Here is a 22,856-nt window from a genome sequence, read left to right on the forward strand (position 1 = left end):
TTTGGTTCCCCTCCCTTGGCACAGATGGCTTAAAATGCCATGCCTAAAGTTCAGTGGAACTCTCACAATGGACCCCGGTGGAAATAGTTCCCCAGGGAGCCATAACATCTGTTCTAGACTTCTTTCTGTTGCTGTAATAAAATATTCTGACCGAAGCAACTCTGAGGAGAAAAGGAAGTAGCTACCATTCCAGGGCACTCTCCGTCTTTGAGCGAAGTCAGGGCTGGAACTAATGGCAGGAGTCTGAAGTAGAAACCGTGAAGGATTGCTGACTGCTGGCTCTCTCTCTGTGGGCCAGCTCTCTCATAGCCCTAGGCCACCTTCCTAGTAATGGTGCCGCCCACAGTGGGCTAGGACATCCTATATCAGTGAACAAGCAAGACAATCTCCCACACGCCAATCTGATCTGGGGCAATTTCTCGGAAGAGACTTTCTTCTCAGATGACCCTAGGCTTTGTGTAATTGACAAAGTTAACTGCGATAACATGTAAATATGAAAAAAACAGCTTCAGAAAAGGAAAATACAAATTCCTTAAGTTACAGATGATGCAAATAAGTCTATTTCTGCTCCTCCAGTCTTACGCTATGTATTCTGCCCATTAAGGGCACAGAATCATGGATGGCTACTGACTTTGTTTGGAAAGTATTTTTTATTTGCTTTTTACAAAGATATTTTAATGTATTATTGTGTGTATGTGTCTTTGCCTATATGTATATATGTGCACCATGAGTATGTCTGCTGCCCATAGAAGCCAGAAAGGGACATCAGAGCTCCTGTTGTGAGCCGCCATGTGAATTCTGGGAAGTAAACCTGGGTTCTTTGCAAAAAGCAGCCAGTGTTCTTAACCACTGAGCCATCTCTCCAGCCTACAATATCACATACATACATATATATATATATACACATATATACACATACACATTTTATATTGTGTTAATTCATATTGCATATTATCAATTATATATAATTTTATATTATTTATATTATATATTATACATCACCTATATCAATATTATATTCTTATAAAATTGTTGTATATTAATATATTTGAAAGGAATTATTCCCTGGACTAGAACAAGAAATCCCAGACAGCTCCCCCCTTTGGTTATGTTTGCTTTAATGGAGTAACGTTTGAACCTAAACAAGCATCTAAGAAAAGGCAAAATTATGAGGCATTGAGACCACAACTCTATGTTATTTGAAGTGTTAATGTTTCTAACTTTACAACCCACAATATTTTTAGATAAACAACATTCGGTCTTCCCCGTCATATCCAATGGCTATAACAGAATATATACCCCTCACCATGTAAACCACATCACATAGCCATAGTAGGAGGCCACTGTGTTTCATTTTATTTTCTTTTTAATCACATAGGAATATATCTTTAATTCACAATGGGAACACTTTAGGTATGAAGTATTGTTCATCAACTTGCTATCAAAATAAAGTTTTCGAAACCAGTATGGCTTTTAAAGTTATGTGTAATAATGGGATTATAGGTTAATTTCATAATGTTGATTCAATACACATATAGCTGCGGATATTTTCCAGAACAATAAGATAGATAACAGCATTAAAGCATAATTCCTTATCAATTAATGAGGAAAGGGGTAACAGGATTCAAGAGTCTTTTCCAAGCATTTTAAATTTTCTGTAAAACTTTATCCTGAGACTGCTCATTTAAACGTGGTACACAAAGTATACTGAACACATTGTTTCGTGTGGAGGTGGACAAACAGACGGTTACTTTCATATAATAAAATCTCCTGGTTGTTCTTGGTTTTCCTCGGTGAGCATCCTATCAAAAGGCCTATAGTTGAAATAGACAATATTGTTTTCATCTGTTGGCTGGTATTCCCATTCCATGTCAGCTAGGGAGCCGCTTCCTGAGCCAGAGCCTGAGCCAGAGCCAGAGCCGGAGCCGGAGCCCGAGCCGGAACCGGAACCAGAACCGGAGCCGGAGCCGGAGCCGGAGCCGGAACCGGAGCCAGAGCCTGAACCGGAGCCAGAGCCGGAGCCGGAGCCGGAGCCGGAGCCCGAGCCGGAGCCCGAGCCGGAGCCCGAGCCTGACCCAGAATAGTCATCAGAAATGGGGAAGAAATCATTCGGGAATCCTCTCATCCTGAAATACAAAGAAAAAAATGTAAAGTTCTACTTATAATGTAATTTCAATATTTTAACATAAAGAAATAAGCTAGGTAGGTAGCAAGGTAAGAACTTAGAGTCATCCTTCGATCCATAGTGAATTGCAGCTAGCAAGGGCTACCCGAGCCCTTTCTCCAGAAAAAAAAATGGCAGGGGGTGGGCAGGGGAAGTAGGGGACAACATGGAAATAAATTCAGGCACCCATTTGTTCAAGTTCAAAGAGTTAAGATCCACTCCAACGCTTCAAAACAAAGAGGCAGTGCTGAAGAGACACCTCGGGGGTTCAGAGCATGGCTACTCTTACAAAGGAGCTGGGTTTGGGTCTCAGCGTCCACACGGAGGCTCACGACCATCTGTAACTCCAGTTTCAGAAACTCTGACACCTTCTGGCCTCTTCCAGCTCCAGGCATGCATGTGGTGCAAGCACAGACATGCAGGGAAGCACATAAAATAAAAACTGAAAGGCAACAAACCAAGTTTGCTTCCGTTTCCACTCCCCATACTCGCTGACGCCACACTGACCCAAGGCACGCCCATGTGAACAGTGTTCATTTTTTGTTTGGTTTTGTTGGGTTTTTGTTTTGTTGGTTGTTGTTGTTGTTGTTGTTTTCTTCAAGGGTTTCTCTGTTTAGCCCTGGCTGTCCTGAAACTCGATCTGTAGACCAGGCTGGTCTCCAACTCACAGAGATCCTCCTGCCTCTGCCCCTCTGCCCCTCTGCCCCTCTGCCTCCCAAGTGCTAGGATTAAAGGTGTGCACCACCACCCCTGGAAAAGGTTATTAACCTTAGCAGACTAGAGACATTAAATTTCCTCTCCCAAGATATAAAACTTGAATCTGTAGTCAGGAGCCAAAAGGTGAAGCTGCGGGGGGTGTTAGGAGGAGCAGGGGGCGGGGGGAGCTGAGTTAGGTGTGTTAGTTGGTTAGACACAGTTAACTCATTCTAATGAGCACACAAAAACCAGAGCAGGGAAATGGTGCAGGCTACCCCATCCCTGGCTAATCCAGTGAAGCTTGGAATGGTGACATCTCACCATGTGGGAGACAGAGGCAAGGGGTGACCATAAATTTCTGGCTAACCTGGTCTACAGATCAATACCCTGTCTCAAAAACACAGGGGATAAGAGGGTTGAATGTTGTAGCCTGTGAGTCATTCTCTCCAAGAAAATCACAAACCATAAGTCTGTAAAACTGTTCAGAGTTATAGCCAGTCGTGCATATTGTCAATTAATATAATTGTTGAGCCCTGTCATCATTGCCTGAGCTCCAACAGAGTCAGAAAGGTGAGGTCCATGCTCAAGAAGCTAATAACATACTGGAAAAACAATCAATTAGGAAAACAGTGGGTAGTGCAGAGACAGAAAACCAAAGTCATCAAGTGGGTCAGGAGGCTGCCTCAGCCCAGTCAGAGCAGAGAGCTGGCTTCAGACTTGTCAGTTATTGACATGCAGATGGGATTGAACGGTATGAGGTCACCTTGAGGAAACATGAGGCCCAAAGCAGAGCCAGGACTGAGCAAAAGTGGGGGCTGGAGAGATGGCTCAGTGGTTAAGAGTCCTGAATGTCTTTCCGAAGAACCCAGGTTCAAATCCCAGCCCACACACGGCAGTTTACAATTGTCTCACTCCAGTTCCAGGGGCTCTGACCCTCCCACACAGACATACACGGATGCAGAACGGCAATGTAAATAAAATTAAAAACAAACAAACAAAAATGATCAAAAGGGAAAGCAGCTACGGAAACAACCTGGGTCAGGTAGATGGATGGTAGGAGCCACAGAAGGAACTGTTTCAAAGGAAGCAGTGGGTCAGTCATTTTGAAAGGCAGGTGAAGAGGTCAAGAGACTCTAAAAGTAGAGATGCAATCAATAGAGGTGTCAACCACCAGGCGCTCAGGATTGAGGGCAGGAGCAGAGATCCAACTGTGTGTGTTGATGGGCAGGGGTGGGGGTGGGGGTGGGAGGTGGGGGCAGGGGGGTGAGAGGTGGAGTCAAAGCAAGCATAAGTATCCCTTCTATGAAGTGTTGGTGTGACAAGTATGGTGGCCTTTAATCCCAGCATTTAAGAGGTACAGAGAGGCAGATATCTATGAGTTCTGGCCAGCCTGGTCTACTTAGCAAGTTCCAGGACACACAGGAAAATGAGATGAGACTCTGTCTCAAACCAAAAAAAAGAAAAAAAAATCAATCTAATTCAATAAAGAACAGAGTGGAGAAACAACTATAGAGGTAAAGTCGAGGGAGGAAGTCTATTCAGTGTCAGGAAGCTCGAATATGTCTGCATAGTGATGAAAGATGGGGGATCCAGAGGGGGCGCCTGCAGAACGGAAGTCTGAGACAAGGTGGTGGGTACAGGGTACGGGAAAACTCTGAATATTTAGCACAAGGAAACTGTCTGAACATGGTGGAATAGAGACGTGAAGTCAACAAGAGAGAGCAACAAGAGATGACCAACGGGCATCTTCTCACAGTAGCCAGCAAGATGGCTCATCAGAGAAATGTGCCTGCTGCCAAGTCTGACGACCTAAGTTCAATTCCCCGGACAACAACTCACTCCCGTAAGCTGTCCCCCAACTTCCACACATACAGTGAGGTGTGTTCATGCACGTGAATACACGTGCCCAAGTGAAAAACCAAAGTATGCCTCTTCTAGGTCGTAGAAGATGACTTGAGACAAGATATGTAGCCCAGCCTGGACCTGAACTCACAACCGCTGTGGTTTATCCATTTAGAGTGGTGTGTCACCAGGCCTAGGTGACTTTGGGTCCTAAAAGTATTTGTGTATCATTGTGTGGTGGTTTGAATATGCTTGGTCCAGGGAGTGGCACTATTAGGAGGTGTGGCCTTGTTGGAGGAGGTGTGTCACTGTGGGGATGGGCTTTGAGCTAGCTGCCTGAGGAGGTCAGGCTTCCAGCAGCCTTCTGATAAGATATAGAACTCTCGGCTCCTCCACCCCCATGTCTGCCTGGATTCTGCCATGTTCCCACCTTGATGATGATGGAATGAATGTTCTTGGTCACGGTGCCTGTACTCTGCACCGGAAACCCTAACTAAGGCACATTGCTTTTCCAGAACATATTGAGTGGCAAGTCGTTTACAAAGTAAAACTAACAATTATACAGTAATGAAAAATAGAAAAGATGAGGCAAAGCCAAACTTAATTTCAGTATTTAATAAATGTGTTCCAATTAAGCACACACAAAAAAAAAACAAATAAAAAAACAAAAAAAAACCCAAAACAACAACAACAAAAACCAGCTATGGTGCTGTGGTAGCACACATCTTTAATCCCAGCACTCAGAGGCAGAGCTAGGTTGATCTTTCTGAGTTCAAGTCCAGCCTGGTCTACATAGCAAGTTCTAGGCTAGCCAAGGGAGCCTAGTAAAAATCTTTTCTCAAAAAAAAAAAATCTAACTCAACTCAATTTTAATATATCAACACTTTATTTGCCTAAATAAAATTATATTCAAGCCTTTCCAACATAGGTTGGGGAAAATAGTTCCTAATGTTTAGTGCTGCCACCCACAAGAAACCCTTATAAAAGCACAGATGAGCCCGTGCACATTGGCACATCTCAGGCTTCAGACACATTGCTCTCTGTGAAGCAGAAAACGGAATTACCGCATCAAGAACCTGAAACGAAACACTCAGGCGCTCCTGTGAGATGGAAGAAAGTCCACTTACAAAACAGGATCGGTCATCGGAGGGCCAACGTTGGATTCCTCTGCTATTAGGTCGAACCGTGGTCCTTTCTCCTCAATGCAGTTTGCAAAAATGCCATCTGGTTTGCAGCGGACCCACTGGTACCTGGCTCTCCGAGCAGGATAACCTGACCGAAAAAGGAACCCACGCGGGTGGTAAGTATCTGGTTAGAATTGGTTACGCTGTCTCCAATGAGGTAACTAAATGGATCCTAAATTTGGCAGAAGGTTGCAGGTTTTATGTTCAACAATGCCGCTGAAGGACTCTGTCATTCACAATAGCAACTGGCTCAAGAGCACAATAGGGCCAGCGAGGTGGCTCCGTGGGTGACGGTGTTTGCTGCTGAGCTCGAAGATCTGAGTTCAGTCTCCAGGATCCACGTGATGGGAGGGGAGAACTAACAAGTCGTCCCACAAAGTGTCCTCTGACTTAGGCATACATACACATACATGTACACACACAGGCGTGTGCACACACGAAGGGATGCATATTCTCTCTCTCTCTCGCACACGCGCGCACACACACACACACACACCACACCAAATAAGGTACACACCCAGACATTAGAAATTAAACAAACAAAAGAATAAAAAAGGAAAGCATCAGGCTGGTGGCTCAGTGGTTAAGAGCATTGACTGCTCTTCCAGAGGTCCTGAGTTCAAATCCCAGCAACCACGTGGGTGGCTCACAACCATCTGTAATGGGATCCATGCCCTCTTCTGGTGTGTGTGTAAACAGCTACAGTGTATTCATATAAATATTGAGAGAGAGAGAGAGAGAGAGAGAGAGTGAGAGAGAGAGAGAGAGAGAGAGAGAGGAAAGAAAGAAAAAAAATAATTAAATCTTTTTTTACAAAAAAAGGAAAATGTTTAAACATAGTAACTTTGGGAGTGAGCATCTGAGAGAGGAGGCTCAGCTCTGCCTCTGGCCAGTCCTAGAACCTTGACCTCTGAACTTGCACTGTAAACTGAAGTCCAGTGTTATCCTAAGTTTGTCAGGAAAATTAAATAAGAACAGAAAAAGAAAAAACTTAAAAAGGGTTCATATGAAGGCCTTAAAATAGTGCCAGGCGCTGTAGTACCATTTAGCAATATTAACTTCTTTTGTACAAGACTTGTGCCATATTCTAGGCCCTCCTAGATCTTAATTTTTTTTTTCATTTTCTGTTTTGAGACAGGCTCTCACTGTGTAGCTCCTGGAAACTGCCCTGGAACTCACTCTGTAGACCAGGCTGACCTTGAACTCAGAGATCCGACTGCCTCCTGAGTGCTGGGATTAAAGACCTGGGCCACCACCATCTTGGAATTCTTAGTCCTCCTACCTCAGCATTGACAAGGCTGGTATCACATGCCCAGAACCAATGTCAAGTTCCTTATCCCAATGTTAAACAGAGGCTCGGGACAGGAGTCAGGACTGAAATCTGTACCAGATCCCAAATCCGCCTTCTTTTCATAGAGACGACTCAGATCCCACACTTTTTTTTTTTTTTTTTCCCAGCTGGGGACCAACTCAGGCCCTTGCGCTTGCTAGGCAAGCGCTCTACCACTGAGCCAAATCCCCAACCCCATCTCACACTTTTCTTGTTGCTCTTATGAGATGGAGTTTTGCTATATAGCCCAGGTTAACCTTGAATGGGGAAGAAAGCCTCCTCCTCTCTTTCCCAAGTACATGCCACCTTCCCACCCCCCCCCACCATGCTCTGCTTGAGATGAACCCAGGTGGAGGCACTCAGCAGGTTGAGGAAACCAGGCCTGGTGGCATAGGCCTGCAATCCAAGCTACTCGGAAGGCTGAGGTAGGAAGGTCCGAAATTCAAGGATTGTCGGGACTAGCATGAGACAGTGTGGAAGACTCTGGTAGAGAGTTCACACACAAGGTGGTAAATTAGAGCACGGGCAAATGGTGGCTACATCGAGATGACCCAAAACAATACAGCACCCGCAGCTGGTGCTTTAGAACCCTACAACAACTTAAAACATTTTTAAACCTACATTTTACTGGTTGGTTTGGGGGGGATGGGAGAATGTGTGGCCTAAAGCACACAAGGTCAGAAAAAATTTTGTGGGAGTTGGTTCTTGCTTCTACCACAGAGGTTTCTCAGACCTCCAAGCTTAGCATCTTTCCCCCCCACTGATTTTGTTTGTTTGTTTGAGACAGGGTTTCTCTGTGTAGCCTTGGCTCTCCTGGAACTTGCTCTGTAGACCAGGCTGGCTTTGAACTCACAGTTCTGCCTGCCTCTGCCTGCTGAGTACCGGGATTAAATGCTTACCTCACCACCACCCAGCTCCCACTAGAAATTAAACAAACAAAAGAATAAAAAAGGAACGTATTGGGCTCAGCGGTTAAGAGCACTGGCTGCTCTTCCAGAGGTCCTGAGTTCAAATCCCAGCAACCACATGGTGGCTCACAACCATCTGTAATGAGAACTGATGCCCTCTTCTGGTGTGTCTGAAGACAGCGACAGTGTATATAATAAATAAATAAATCTTTAAAAATGAAATCATGTTTTTGTTTTTTTCTTTTTTCTTTCATTTTTCGGAGCTGGGGACCGAACCCAGGGCCTTGCGCTTGCTAGGCAAGCGCTCTACCACTGAGCTAAATCTCCAACCCCGAAATCATGTTAAAAAAAGAAAAAGCTAGGTTCCCAGCACCGTGGTCACAGATCTCCAATGCTGGTCTCCCTGATGAGGACAACACCGATCCTTTGCTGAGAGTAAACCCCTTGGAGGGAGACTGGGTCACCTCTTAGGACCGCTCTAGTTCTCAAGGTTACGGTGAATAACGGACGCTATGGCAATGAGCTCTTCATTCAAGTGGGATGAAAGCCAATCAACACAAGACTTTGCATGCTGCCCATGGTCAATGCATTTGACCGTTTTTTCACCCACCTCTTGATACCCCCCTCCCCTCCCCCAGGCATCTAGTCTATTGTATTGGGTGGGGGTGTAGAGCAGCCTGTTGTCCAGCAGAGGGCGACATGTTCCCACCTCCGCTGTCAAGAGCAACTCCAGCCGATAAAAATCTTAGTCTAACTCAGTCTAGGTTGAATGCTGCTACAGTATCGTGTTTCCTTTTCACTTCTTTTTCTTTTTTCTTTAGCAGCCATATTTTTTTAAGTTAAAAAAATGTAAAAATATTAAGTACATTGTGCTTGAGCATATTAAAACATCAGCATGTCACATGTAATCAATATTAAACTTACGAGTGATACTCTTTACACCGTTTTAAACCAACTCGTCCAACTGTGCATAGTTTGAACTCACATGTCAATCTAGACTCCGTATATCTGGGGGTTTCTTGTTTGTTGTTTGTTGTTTTTGTTTTTCCTTTGGTTTCTCAAGACAAGGTTTCTGTGTGGAGCCCTGACAGAAATCTGTCTGCCTCCACCTCTCAAGTGTTGCTGTTAAAGCCCTGAGCTGTCAGCTCACTCAAAAGTGCCCGCTGCTGGCTACTGGACAGGAAAAGGCACTGCCCTCTGCAAGTGGCCGATGCCCTGAGAAAATGTGAACTTGGATGGAAAGTTCTACTGAAGAGCTAACTGGATGTTTTTATTTCCCCTTCAGGACCAAGATCAAAGCCAGCGCCTCAGGCATCCTCTGCAAGGGCTCTACCGAAGAGCAGCATCCTCCGACCCCGAAACAAGGGGGCACCCCAGTCAATGACCGAGTCTTCCCACCAGTGAAAACGAAAGGAAAACTGCAGCTCTGGCCGATTAGCAAATATATTTCTGAAACAGAATAGATTCCCCCAGAACTCAACATATTTAGGAGATGGGAAAGTTGTTCACAAAGCCAATGCCGATGGTTACACAATTTGTGTCCATACTCAAAACCCAGCCGTGTCAGCTGGAGAGTGAACTGTCTAGCTTAGTAACTGAATCGTAATAGAATTGCTTCATAACTAATAAAAGGCAGGGGGAGGCAGCCTAGTTGGCGGCCGAGTTCTTGCCTTCCACGCACCAAGCCCTGAGCTCCTCCCCCAACTCTGCACAAGACAGATATGGTGTCATGGACTGGAAACAGAGCAAGAGTTCAAAGTCATCCCCAACTAATGTTCAGCTCAAGGTCATCATGAGCTCCCTGAGGCCCTGTCTAACAATAAGAAATCAGCTGGGAGGTCATGGCTAATCCCTGCACTTGGGAGTTAGAGGCAGGTTGAGCTTTGAGTTTGAGGCCAGCCTGGTCTATAAAGTGAGTTCCTGAACAGCCAGGGCTATGCAGAGAAACCCTGTCTCAAAGAAACAAAAAAGAAAAAAAAATAAAAATAAAAATAATAAGAAATCAAAGCCAAATCAAAGGCTGCTTGCAAATGCCTGTGGTCCTAACACTTGAGAAGAGCAGAGGGTTGGGGATTTAGCTCAGTGGTAGAGCGCTTGCCTAGCAAGCGCAAGGCCCTGGGTTCAGTCCACAGCTCCGGAAAAAAAAAGAAAGAAAAAAGAGAAAAAAAAAATAAAAGAGAAGAGCAGAAAGATATAGAGTGGCCACAGGTTCAAGGCCAGGCCAGTCTATAAAGAAAGTTCAAAGTTATCCAGGGATACATGCTGTGGTTCTGTCTCAAGAAACACACAAACAAACAAAAGGGCAGGACTCGGTTACTAAAGGGCTTGTTTTACACGCACAAACACTTGACTTTTATCCATGAACCTACAGATGGGAGGTCTGGTTGTATCCACTTTTAATCCCAACAATGGTGGAAATGGGGAACCTCTCTGGCTAGTAAGTCTAACCCAATTGGTGAGCCCCAGGCAAATGAAAGAGTTGTCTCAAAGGAGATGGACAGTGTTCCTGGAGATGTCACTGAAGTTGTCCTATGGCCTCCCTGTGTATGTGCCTGTTTGCCCAAATGCAACACATGCTCATGACTTATGCTCTCTTATGAGCATAAGACAGCAATAATAAAATAAAAAAGAAAGCATTTAAAAGGAGTTGTCCCATCCTAAAATCCACCCAGTTCTTACATTAGTGAAATTGGAGATACATTAAAATACAGAACACAGTTACAGATAACGGATTCCTGACGTAGCTGTTCTTGGGCGTGGGAAGGCTGGGAGGCGATGGAGTTCTGGCTCTGGAAGCTGTCAGAGTATCTGGACTTTATCTTGCTTGAAACACTACCAATCTCGAATGATCACCACTATTTGTTTTGTTTTTATACTGGTGTGTGTGTGTGTGTGTGTGTGTGTGTGTGTGTGTGTGTGTGTCCATGTCCCAGGGATCAAAATCAGATCATCAGACTGGTGGTCACTGGGCTGCCTTGCCAGCCATTAAAAAAAAAATTTTTTTAGGGGTTGGGGGTTTAGCTCAGCGGTAGAGCGCTTGCCTAGCGAGCGCAAGGCCCTGGGTTCGGTCCCCAGCTCCGAAAAAAAAAAATTTTTTTTATTAACTCTTTTTCATATGCCATATTTTGATCATCTTCTCTCTTCCCACCCAATTTCTCTCTCTCCTCTCTCCCTCTCTCTCTCCCTCTCTCTCCCCCTCTCTCTTCCTCATTTTCTCCCCATCTCTTTGGCTAGCCTGGAAGTCACTATGTAGGCCAGGCTGGTCTCAAAAATCACAAAGATCCACTTGCCTCTGCCACCACCACCACCCCAATGCTGAGACTAAAGGTATGTGCCACCACACCTGGCCATTTTTTTTATTCTTTTTTTTTTTTTTTTTTCGAGCTGGGGACTGAACTCAGGCCTTAGCGCTTGCTTAGACAAGCGCTACCACTGAGCTAAGTCCCCAACCCCCGCCATTTTTTTTTAAATCTTTTTTTTTTTTTTAAAGATGTATTCATTTACTATATATAAGTACCCTGTAGCTGTCTTCAGACACACCAGAAGAGGGCATCGGATCCCATTACAGATGGCTGTGAGCCACCATGTGGTTGCTGGGAATTGAACTCAGGACCTCTGGAAGAGCAGTCGGGGCTCTTAACCACTGAGCCATTCTCCAGCCCCATTTTATTCTTTTTTTTTTTTTTTTTTTTTTAATTTATATATTGAGTACCTGTAGCTGTCCTTCAGATACACCAGAAGAGGCTGGTCCTTTATAGATGAACATGTGGTTGCTGGGAATTGAACTCATGACCTTTGAAGAATCCATCTCTCCAGCCCCCATTTTTCTTTACAGAGTCTCCCTAATAGGGAGTGAGCCCAACCCAAGAATATCCTGCCTCAGCCTCTGGAGTGCTGGTATTAACACCATGTATTTGATAATCTCCCTCACATATGGACAGAAACACTGTCTCTCTCAAAGGTCCCATTCACAGCTGTCGGGTCTGTGGACTAATGACGTAGCAGAGTCTAACGAGGAAGCCCCCCGCCCCCACCCCATATTCTCTGCACCAGCCCTGCCTCCTGGGGAAACAAGCAGAGCAGCTCTCTCAAACAGGCCTTCTCTCTCCACAATCTGCCCTCCGAACCTCCCACCACATTGAAATTTACTAGTGTCCTATTCTTCTGGCCTCCCTGGCACTCTTGCCAGAAAAACTTAAGCAGAAAGAGAAGAGCAAAAAAACAAAAGAGAGAGATGGGGGGGGTGTGGGGAGAGAGAAAGCGGGAGAGGCTCTTCCAATTCATAAAAAAGGGGGGATGGAGAGATGGCTCAGTGGTTAGGAACACTGACTGCTCTGCCAGAGGTCCTGAGTTCAAATCCCAGTAACCACATGGTGGCTCACAACCATCTGTAATGGGATCCCATGCCCTCTTCCGGTGTGTCTGAAGACGGCTACAGTGTACTCACATACATAAAATAAAGAAGTATTTTCAAGAAAGTGTTAACGTTCAGGCAACTGCTATTATCTCTATTGGAGCTACTTCCTGTAGGCCTATCAATGGCGCAAGATGGGCAAGCTTCCCCTCTGTGGCGCAGTTTGGCAGAACTATAAAAAGCTCCAAGTTTGCTTTCAGTTTGCTCTCAACTCTACAGGAAACATAGCAAAGGCTGCAATGGAAAAAAAACCCACAGGGATCTGTGGTTAAGAGCACTGGCTGCTCTTGCAGAGGACCTGGGTTCAGTTCCCAGCACCTACTTGGCAGCTCTCAACCATCTGTAACTCCAGTTCTTAGGGCTCAGACACTCTCTTCTGGCCTCCCTGGGCATCAGACATACACCTCATGCACAGACACATATACAGGCAAAATTCTCTTGCACGTAATAATAATAATAATAATAATAATAATAATAATAATAATAATAATAATAATAAATTAAAGAACTTGTCTGATCCTCGAGGAGTCTAGAAACTTCTGACCAGGAAACTGAATGACGTATTAGCTTACTCTAACAGGCCTTGGGCAAACCTCACCCATATTTAGCAAGGGGCTGATGTAAGGAGCCTGTGAGACAGTGGTTGTCAGTTCCAGTCAGTTCTCGTCATAATTCCTCCTCAGGGCCAGAGTGATGACTGTTATTGGGCAGTGATTACAAAATCACTTCACCAACAGCTGTGCTCACGCGTGGACCTGGTATTGTTCCTGTGAGTGTGTGGGGCTAGCCTCAGCCCCTTGTATTGTTCCTGTGAGTGTGTGGGGCTAGCCTCAGCCTCTTGACCACACCTGCTCATGCATTTTTCATCTTGTCTCTTTGTGAGGGTGTTGCTTTGTTTGAGGCAGGGCCTCAGATAGCCCAGGGCTTACTATTTGGCTGGGGTTGGCCGTTAACTTCCGATCCTCTTACCTTCGGAGCCTCCACCTCTCAAGTGTTTTATGGGCATTAAAAAAGATAAATGAAAAGGTAATAGAATGTAGGAGTTGCGGGCCTCCTTGACAGTTCCCTGGAGCCTCTATTAAATAGATTAGCCATCACTGTTATCACCCACATACAAGTTTCCATGTACTCGATACCATTTCACACCGTGGTTTTAGCTGGATTTGTAGAAATAAGTATTATGTTATGGGAATTATTTATACATAAGGAAGATTTTTTTTTCATGTGAACTCCTAACCTACAAGTACCTCCAATGTGATCACATTGGAAACATGGTCACTGAAGACGAGACCATTAGGGTGGCCTTTGTCCAACATGGCTGGTGTCCTTCAAAGGAGAGGATAATAGGGTGTGGGAAGGGGGGACGCTGTGTGAAGACACCATATATGAACTAAAGAGAAAGGTGTCAGAATGAAGCCAACATGGCCAACACTTGTGGGGCTGGCATCGCGGATTGGTTTTAAACTCTGGTACTGTGTGCGTGAGGAAACTAAATTCCTGTTACTTTTTGTTTGTTTGTTTTGTTTTTCAAGATAGGGTTTCTTTGCGTGCAGCCTTGTTTTTCCTGGAACCCGCTCTGTAGCCTAGGCTGGTCTCGAACTCAGAGATCCTCTTGCCTCTGCCTCCTGAGTGCAGAGGTGACTAAAGGTGTGTGTGTGCCAGCATCACCCGGCTAAATTTCCGTTGTTTAAGCTACCTGGTCTACGGTGTTTGTTGCGGCAATCTAAGCCAACAAATCCGATAACCTAAGATCACAGGCTAAAGTCCTGGTGCATCTGACCTCTCAAACAAGAAAGCTACAGCCAGGCTGGTCCTTGACATCTTTGTAAAGACTGGGAGAGAGCTGGGGATGGGGTTGAGTTGGTAAACTGGTGTAGCATGCACCAAAACCTGGGTTTGGTTCTCAGCACCCCAACAAGTGGGCATGGGAGCACCCGTGCGTAATTCTAGCACTTAGGAAGGAGAATCAGAAGTTCAAGGTCGTCCTCGGCTAATAGTGAATTCAAGGAGCTGGAGAGATGGCTCAGTGGTTAAGAGCACTGACTGCTCTTCCAGAGGTCCTGAGTTCAATTCCCAGCAACCACATGGTGGCTCACAACCATCTGTAATGGGATCTAAAGTCCTCTTCTGCATTGCACCATTGATGCACACAGAACACTCATATATAAATAATTATTTTTTTAAAAGAAGAGTTCAAGGCTAGCCTGGGCTAAGTGATTTGACAGAGGAAGTGCTATCGAATCTCACCTGGCATGGCACAGCAGGACACATAGTGTCATTGCTGTAGTGGCTTATACCACTAACTCATGGCCAAGCACCCACGTTCATGTTCAGAGATGAGCGTGGGGCGTTGAGCCAAGAGTCCCTTGGAAACACCCTAGGTTTTTGGTTCATTCATTGTCTTTCTTTGCTTCCGTTTCCAAAATGAAAGCTAAATCAACCATGATATAACAGACAGCCTTGTCCACACCCTCTCCTCCCTTCCCCTCCCCAGGCTCTTTGGTTTTTGTTTGTTTTTGAGATAGGGTCTCCTTGTGTAGCACTGACTGTCCTGGAACTGTGTAGACTCTGCTGGCCTTAAATTCAAAGTTCTTCTTGCTTCTGCTTCTTGAGTGCCTCATAAGCCACCCAGCCTGACTCCTTCCTAATTTCTTGCTCATGATGAAATATACAAAGTTTTGTTTTCAGTGTAATTGACGTTTCTGGGAACTTTTGCAACTGAAAGGCTTACATACACATCTCTGGTAGAGATACACCCAGAGCCAACTGGTCACCCTGGGTGTCACAAATGCAAAATTCACGGTTGTCTATCTTGTCAGAGCACATGGTTCCTGGGGACTCATTACTTCAAGCCAAAGGTTTTCCCCTGAAAGATCCAAGTAAACTTGAACTCTGAGTCAAAGGGAGAAGTGGGGCTCTATCTGAGTGGTAGAGACCTGGGCATGCATGAGGCCCTGGGTGTACTCGATGCTATCACAAAGCTACATAAATAGAAGAGAGCCTTAGCAAGGTCACTTCCTGTTTTCCTCCAGCGTTAACATAACCTGCTAAAAACATGAACTTCCAGCATGTAAGGAATTTCTGAGGTAACCTGTGAGATTTCATTTCAGCCGGAAGTAAGAACACCATAGCTAGGAGTCACTTCGAAGAAAACCCCAGGACATGTATGCCACTGTGACTCAACATTTCCCTCACCATTTGAGGGAACTTTATGTTTTTTTAGCCATAAACTCTGTCACTTACTTATCAGGCCTCATCTAGATACAGTTTCTTAAATATCAAGGAGAAGAAAGTGTACTTTTTTTGTTGTTGGTTGTTTGTTTTACAAACGTTCCATCTTCTTAGGAAAAGCTTTAGGTCCATTCAGCATGACTGAACAGTTGTAAAAGACGGTCAGATTTACGGAGAGGTTTTCAAGTGGGCTGTTTCTGAACGAGAGAGAGCACAAATGCTAACATTCCTTGGGCCGTCTTTAAAATTTGATTGTTTTGGAGTTAGCATCAGCCATGCCTAGCCAAAATTGAATGTTTGGTAAGAACCGGGCTTAAGAAGAAAGTTAAAATAGCTAAATTTAACCCAATTTAAAAAAAGCCTCTCTCACTGTTAAAATAGCAATGCCATCAGAATCCACTCTAAGGTGGAGCCCAGCATGGAGACATACACCTGTTATCCCAGCACTTGGGAGATGGAACCAAAAGGGTGAGAAATTCCAGGTCCTTTTCAGCTGTACAGCAAATTGAAGACCATCTTACCGTACATGAGAGCCTATGTCAAAAGACAACTCAGAGACAGGATGCTATTCTAGAAAATTCCATGATACCACCATCTCCGTAGATCAGTTGGGTAACTTCCCATTTATTTCTTGAATGCTTTAAATGAATAAAGCACACATCTTTATCCAAAAATAAGAACACCTTTCAGTCATTCTGACAGGTTTTAGGGCTGCCACTTGCCTTAAAGTTGTTTTTTGTTTTTGTTTTTTTTGTTTTTGTTTTGTTCTTTTTTTAAGACCAAACTCAAGTGAACTCACACGAGGAAGTTCAGGCACCTCAAATCCTTCACCTCCTCTCCCACAGGAGGACATCCTGCCCCTTCAAATGAAGACAATCACTTGCGCAGATGCTGATGCCTTCATAGCAGAGAATAGACGGTAAAGATCCTGGGTCTCTTACCTTGAACTGAAGATCCCCAAACCAGGACGAAGGCGAGAGCCAGGACAAGCCTGGTGCCCACAGGAACCTGCCGCATCCTGACCAGCTCAGCCCCACGCAGCCTCTTGATTAGCAAATGCAGCAGGGTGCTCTCTCTGTCCCTTTTAGAAAGAGGTTCCAAAACCTCAGACCCTGCCCAAGAACACACGTCACAGTTTCCTGAACAAATAGAAAAAGGTCCGCATCAACACTCAGAAAGAAGAAGAAAGTTGCGAAGAAAAAAAGAAACTGTTCATACCCATGATGAAACTCCCCCGGACTCCCCCCGCCCCGAGCGATTGTTGTGTAGTTATTTTTTTTTTCTTTTTCCAAAAAGTTCTGCCATCTGTCGTTTGCATGTTAGTTTAAAAAAAAAAAGTTTTTCCCATCAAAAAGCCGAGTCAGCGTTCCGTACACTTTATTTTTTTCTCCCTTTCTTCAGGTAACAATCTAAACGGAGGACTCGGCAGTTTGAGAACTGGTGCGGGAAGAGCTCGCTCGGGTACCACCGGCTCATCCACAGCGCACATCAGAGCACATCGGAGCTGGGCGCACGGAGTCAGGCGCAAGCAGGGAACATTCCGGGCCGGGTTCTCAGCCCCCAGGATGAGTGGTCTCGGTTAACACCCAGTGTCTGCTTGGTTTCAGCAGTTTCATTGGATTCCTGGCTTTCCCTGTACCTCACAAATAAGCGAAGACTTCGGTTTTAAAATAAAAGGTTAGACATAAATAAATAAATAAATAAATAAATAAAATAAAAAATAAATAGAAAAACAAACTTAGCCTCCCCCTACTTCTTTAGGTCGGCCTCTCCCAAGGGACTGAGATCAGGTATGTTTTCATCTTTTTTCCTGTTTTTGTTTGTTTACTTTTTTTTTTTTTTTTTACTGGCCTTGAGTAAGGCAAAAATCAGGACCGAGGAGGGCAGGTTCCCCCCTCAGAGGGCTGTGGAACGTGAAAACAGACACACACGTACTCCTGTTCTTAAAGGACTAGCGGTTCCCTGGCCCTGGAGACCGCAGGGCTTCGGGAATGGCTGCTCCGTGCCAGCCTCCCAGTAAGGGTGGTTCACACAGTATCTGTAGCGAGACAGCTTTGCTCTGAAGACTCAACCACTCCCCACTGCGGGGTACTTTTTCCTAAGCTGGTCAGATTCCCGCCCACTTTTTATTTTACATTCCTGCCCCCTGGCCGTCCTTTGATGGGTGGGAGGAGTTTCCCTTCCCTTGTTCTGCGCTTCCTGCTGATTCCTTAGGGTTTCCTGATAAGGACCGGCCTTAGAAGCTAATAGCTCAGGAGCCCTGATGGAGAAAACGACTCTCCTCAGAAGCCCCCTCAGAGCCTAGGAATCCTCAACTGTAGCAACCAAACCGCACACAGCCCTAGCATCCGCTCTGCGTGGAATATCAGTATCTGATGGCTTTTCGCTTCTCTGTCTTTCTCCCTTTTCATGATAAGCTTCAATTAAAGCCCTGATAACAAAACCAAAGATCATGCTAACAGCTTCAGTAAGTTTCCCACGGCACCTCCAAGGCAATTAGAAATAACGATGGCTAGTTTAGTCAGTTTCGCACAACCTACAATCACGTGGGAAGGGAGTCTCAGAGAGGGATACCCAGATCAGGCTGGCCATGGACCGGCCTGAGGGGGATTGTCTTGATGATTTGATGTGGGAAGATCCAGCCCACAGTAGGCAGCATGATCTGGGATCTGGATGAGCATAGAGTCCCTCTCGGCTTTGAACTGTGGATGTGATGCAACCGGCTGCTTCAAGTTCACACTGCCTTGACTTCCTCACCATGATGCACTGTAAGTACGCTGGAAGCGTGAGCTAGAATACGAGCCCTTTCTTCCCCAAGCTGCTTTTTGTCGAGGGAGTTTGTCCCGGCCACAGAAATAAAACCCAAAGAAACAGGAATTGTACCTGAAAGTGAACATTGGGAGGTTTTCTCTCTTGGAGTTTTTTTTTTTTTTTTTTTTTTTTTCTGCTACTCTGAGTCATGGGGATATATATATTTTTAATTTACTCCCTTATACATTTATTGAGACAGGGTCTCATGTATCCCCTGCTGGCCTCGAACCTGTTGTGTGCCCTGGGCTCCTGAGTCTCTAGTCTTCTCTTCTCACACTCTCCTGTGAGTGGTCAGACCTGTTCTAGGACTCTGGTGCTCTAAACTATAATCGAGAAATACATGGACAATGAGAAGAAAATCAGATTGGTGTGTAAAAGGGAAGTCTTTTTTTTTTTTTTTTCTTAAGATTTATTTACTTATGTAAGTGTATGAGTAAGTCGCTGTCTTCAGACACACCAGAAGGGGGCATCGGATCTCATTACAGATGGTTGTGAGCCACCATGTGGTTGCTGGGAATTGAACTCAGGACCTCTGGAAGAGCAGTCAGTGCTCTTAACCGCTGAGCCATCTCTCCAGCCCTAATCATCTTTTCTAATTAAAAATCAGTTAGTGATTGCTTAGAAAAGGTCAGCAGTTGGAGATTTTGCTTTGTTCTTAAGACAGGGTTTGTCTGCATAGCTCTGGCTGTCTTGGCACTCACTCTGTAGATCAGGCTGGCCTCGAACTCAGAGATCCACCTGTGTGTGCTATCACCGGCAGTCTCAGTTGGAGACTTTTAAGAAGAAATTGAATGATAAACCCCTTGTTACTTCCCACCCCAGAGATTACTAAAGCCATGCCCTGCCCCTGGCAGTTCAAAGCTGCCCATGGCACCCAGCACACTGGGTCCCTCTTCATCACTTTTTATTGCCAGAGGGCTAAGCTTCCTCTGGGATATGCGACCTACCCAAGTTCAAGGTCTCCACTCAGTGATGAGTCTGGAACTTACTATGTGGGCCAGGCTGGGCAGATTCAGAGAGGTCCTCTTGCCCTGGTCTCCTATGCACTGGGAGTAAAGGCATGGGCCACCACAGACAGTCATTTATTTTCTTGGAGGCAGGCTCTCTGATAGCTCAGGCTAGCCTTGAACTCACCATGTACCTGAGGATGACCCTGAACTCATGGTCCTCTTGCCTCAACTTCTCCAGTGCCGGGATTACAGGCGTGTGCTCTCCATGTGCACTGTAACACAGCCCAGCACTGTCCAGACTTCACAATCCAGCCTCACTCCTGTTTCCTTGTATGCCCCAAAGAACCCAAAATTAAGTCGGAAGTACCTGGCATTGTATTAAAGTTGCCAGTCACGGAAGGAGGAAGTGCTCTCTCCTAATGTGTAACCACAGCACACTAAGCAGTTCAACGGCCTTTTCATTTCCATCTCCAGGGCTGACCGCATTGACCAATTAAATTACTACACTTTGGTTGGTCCTTATTTTGTGCTAGACACTAACCTCTTTCCCCCCCTCCTTTGTCTTCACTGCAAGCACAAAAAAAAAAAAAAAAAAGAACAGACTCCCTTAGTGAGCTGCTACCTGAAAGTCTATGGTCACTGGGGTAACGGTAGCGCTGATAAGAACAGAGTGTCTGTCTAGCACGCAAGGAAGCCTGGCTTCATTCCTCGGAAACTCATACACCAGAGATCTAGGAGACAATCTCCCTATCTCTTCGATGGCAGCTAGGGTAGAATTTCAAACTTGCAACACAGCAGACTAGGCTGGCTTTGAACCAGCAGAGACCTTCCTGCCTCTGTCTCCCAAGTGAGATTAAAGGAGTGCACAAAAACCCTGGTCCTTGTTCTTGCTGGATCAGGCTTCAACCACTGAGCTATCCTGAGACCCTAGAAAAGTGGGGTTTTTTTTCTTTTTTTCGGAGCTGGGGACCGAACCCAGGGCCTTGTGCTTGCTAGGCAAGCGCTCTACCACTGAGCTAAATCCCCAACCCCAAAAAGTGGGTTTTTTAAAAGATTTTTTTGTGTGTATGAATGTGTGCCTACATATATGTATGTATGTGTGTATGTGTGTATATGTATGTATTTGTATGTATGTATGTTGTATGTATGTGCACTGTGTGTGTCTAGTGCCCAAGGAGAAGAAGGTGTCATCAGATCCTTGGACCTATAGTTACAGAGCTGTCAGCCAACATGTGGGTTCTTGAAACTGATCTAGAGAGAGCTCCCCGCAAATCATTTTGATAGTTTACACACACACACACACACAAAAATGACTTAAAAAAAAAAGCTATTTTAGAGGCTAGAGAGATGGCTCAGCAGTTAATAACACTGGCTACTCTTCCTGAGGGCCTGGGTTTGATTTCTAGCACCTACATAGTGGCTCACAAGTGTCTGTAACTCCAGTTCCAGGGGATCTGACGCCCACCTCTAGCTCCTGCAAACACCAGGCACACACATGGTGCACACACATGCATGTGGGTCACATAAAGGAAATAAGCTAAGTAAAAATATTTTTAAAAGCTAAGCACAGTGCCACACATCTTTAATCCCAGCACTGGGGAGGCAGAGGCAGGCAGATCTCTGAGTTCAAGGCTAACCTGGTCTACAGAGTGAGTTCTAGGATAGCCAGGGCTACACAGAGAAACCCTGTCTCAAAAGTAAATAAATAAATAAATAAAATTTAATAGAGAGCAAGCCTTGGCTAGCTTTTCTTGGAGCTCAATGAGACTAAAACAATCAGGCCAGAGACCAGGCCTTAAAACACACCTGTAAAAGACATGTTCTTAGGGCTTGTGAGCACAGCTTAGAGGCAGAGCGTGAGTCCAGTCAACCTGAGATTGACAGCAATAACAGTAACTACTATTGTTATTATTTACCTCAAGGCAGTGGAGCTGGAAATCACTGTGGTCAGGATAACTGCAGAGAAAGAACATTTGGGGGGACCAAACAATCCCGCTGTGTCACAAGCGAAGTGTCCTCCGATTTGGGAACATCCACGGAAATACTCACATTCACTCACGGAGGTGAAAGTGAGGTCCCTTCCACTTCGACTCTTTTGCCAAGAACTTGAAGACAGGAAAATGAGACCTACTTCAACTAACTCATAAGGGATTGCAAGAATGACATTCAAATACATCTCAAAAAGACAGACAGGGAGATGGGGGGCGGGGAGGGCCCGACCTCAGTCAAGCGAGGCGTCCCCCAGGTACATCCTACCTTCAGAGAAGACCAAGGAGGGCTGTGTTTGCATTGGCTCACAGGGTGGTTCTCTAAAGAGAGAGGGCGAGCTCATTCTCCTTTTGCACTGGTGAGGATGGGCGAGCAGAGCAGGTCTGCGGAATTTCTAAGTGCGCCCATGTTTTATATTCCCAAATATGGAGTCGCTCAGCCGGAATACACGTACTGAGTGTGTCTGGACCCCGGCCTGTACTCTTCCCACTCAGTGGCTAACTTTGGCTAAGGAGGCCACTATTAGCTAAGCCGCTTGAGTTCACAGGGCTCCCTGAAGGCTCAGACCCTGAGGAACCTCTTCTGACAGCTTTCCTGTCCAATGCTAGCCTTTCTCAGCTCCCACAGGGATCCCCAAATATTCCTTCCACTCATTATAATCCCCACGCCACTACCTTGGTCTCTGCTGACAGTTGATGAAGGCCCTGGTCCCATGTGTGTGTGTGTGTGTGTGTGTGTGTGTGTGTGTGTGTGTGTGTGTGTGTGTGTGTGTGTGTGTGTGTGTGTGTGGTGTGTGTGTGTGTGGTGTGTGTGTGTGTGGGGTGTGTGTGTGTGTGTGTGTGGTGTGTGTGTGGTGTGTGTGTGTGTGTGTGTGTGTGTGTGTGTGGTGTGTGTGTGTGTGTGTGTGTGGTGTGTGTGTGTGGTGTGTGTGTGTGTGTGTGTGTGTGTGTGGTGTGTGTGTGTGTGTGTGTGTGTGTGTGGTGTGTGGTGTGTGTGTGGTGTGTGGTGTGTGGTGTGTGGTGTGTGTGTGTGTGTGTGTATGTGTGGTGTGTGTGTGTGTGTGGTGTGTGTGTGTGTACTGTGTGTGTGTGTGTGTGTGTGTGTGTGTGTGTGTGTGTGTGTGTGTGTGTGTGTGTGTGTGTGTGTGTTAGAGCACATGCTGGTACAGGTGCCACAGCACTATTTCATGCACATCTTTGAAGTGTGAACATTTAAAAACCCATTCATTTTCTTAAAAAAAAAAAAACAAAAACAAACCAACCACTTTCTTTTCCTTGTTTTTTGAAATGAGGGCTTACTCTTTAGCACAGGCTAGACCGGAACTTGCAGCAATTCTC

General features: G+C 45.4%; 1 protein-coding gene across 1 annotated transcript; it reads right to left on the bottom strand.

Annotated features, from left to right (window-relative positions):
• Positions 1-1,525: 1,525 nt before the first annotated feature.
• Srgn (serglycin) lies at positions 1,526-21,613 on the bottom strand. Its single transcript, XM_032888525.1, has 5 exons — positions 21,447-21,613; positions 16,711-16,908; positions 5,830-5,974; positions 1,957-2,126; positions 1,526-1,902 (listed from the first exon to the last, which is right to left on the bottom strand). Exons 2-5 carry the CDS (start codon positions 16,784-16,786, stop codon positions 1,754-1,756), a joined length of 540 nt encoding a protein of 179 aa, XP_032744416.1. The 5' UTR covers positions 16,787-16,908; positions 21,447-21,613; the 3' UTR covers positions 1,526-1,753.
• Between the last annotated feature and the right edge of the window lie 1,243 nt (positions 21,614-22,856).

Source organism: Rattus rattus, chromosome 18, assembly GCF_011064425.1.
Source record: "Rattus rattus isolate New Zealand chromosome 18, Rrattus_CSIRO_v1, whole genome shotgun sequence".
Lineage (NCBI taxonomy): Eukaryota > Metazoa > Chordata > Mammalia > Rodentia > Muridae > Rattus > Rattus rattus.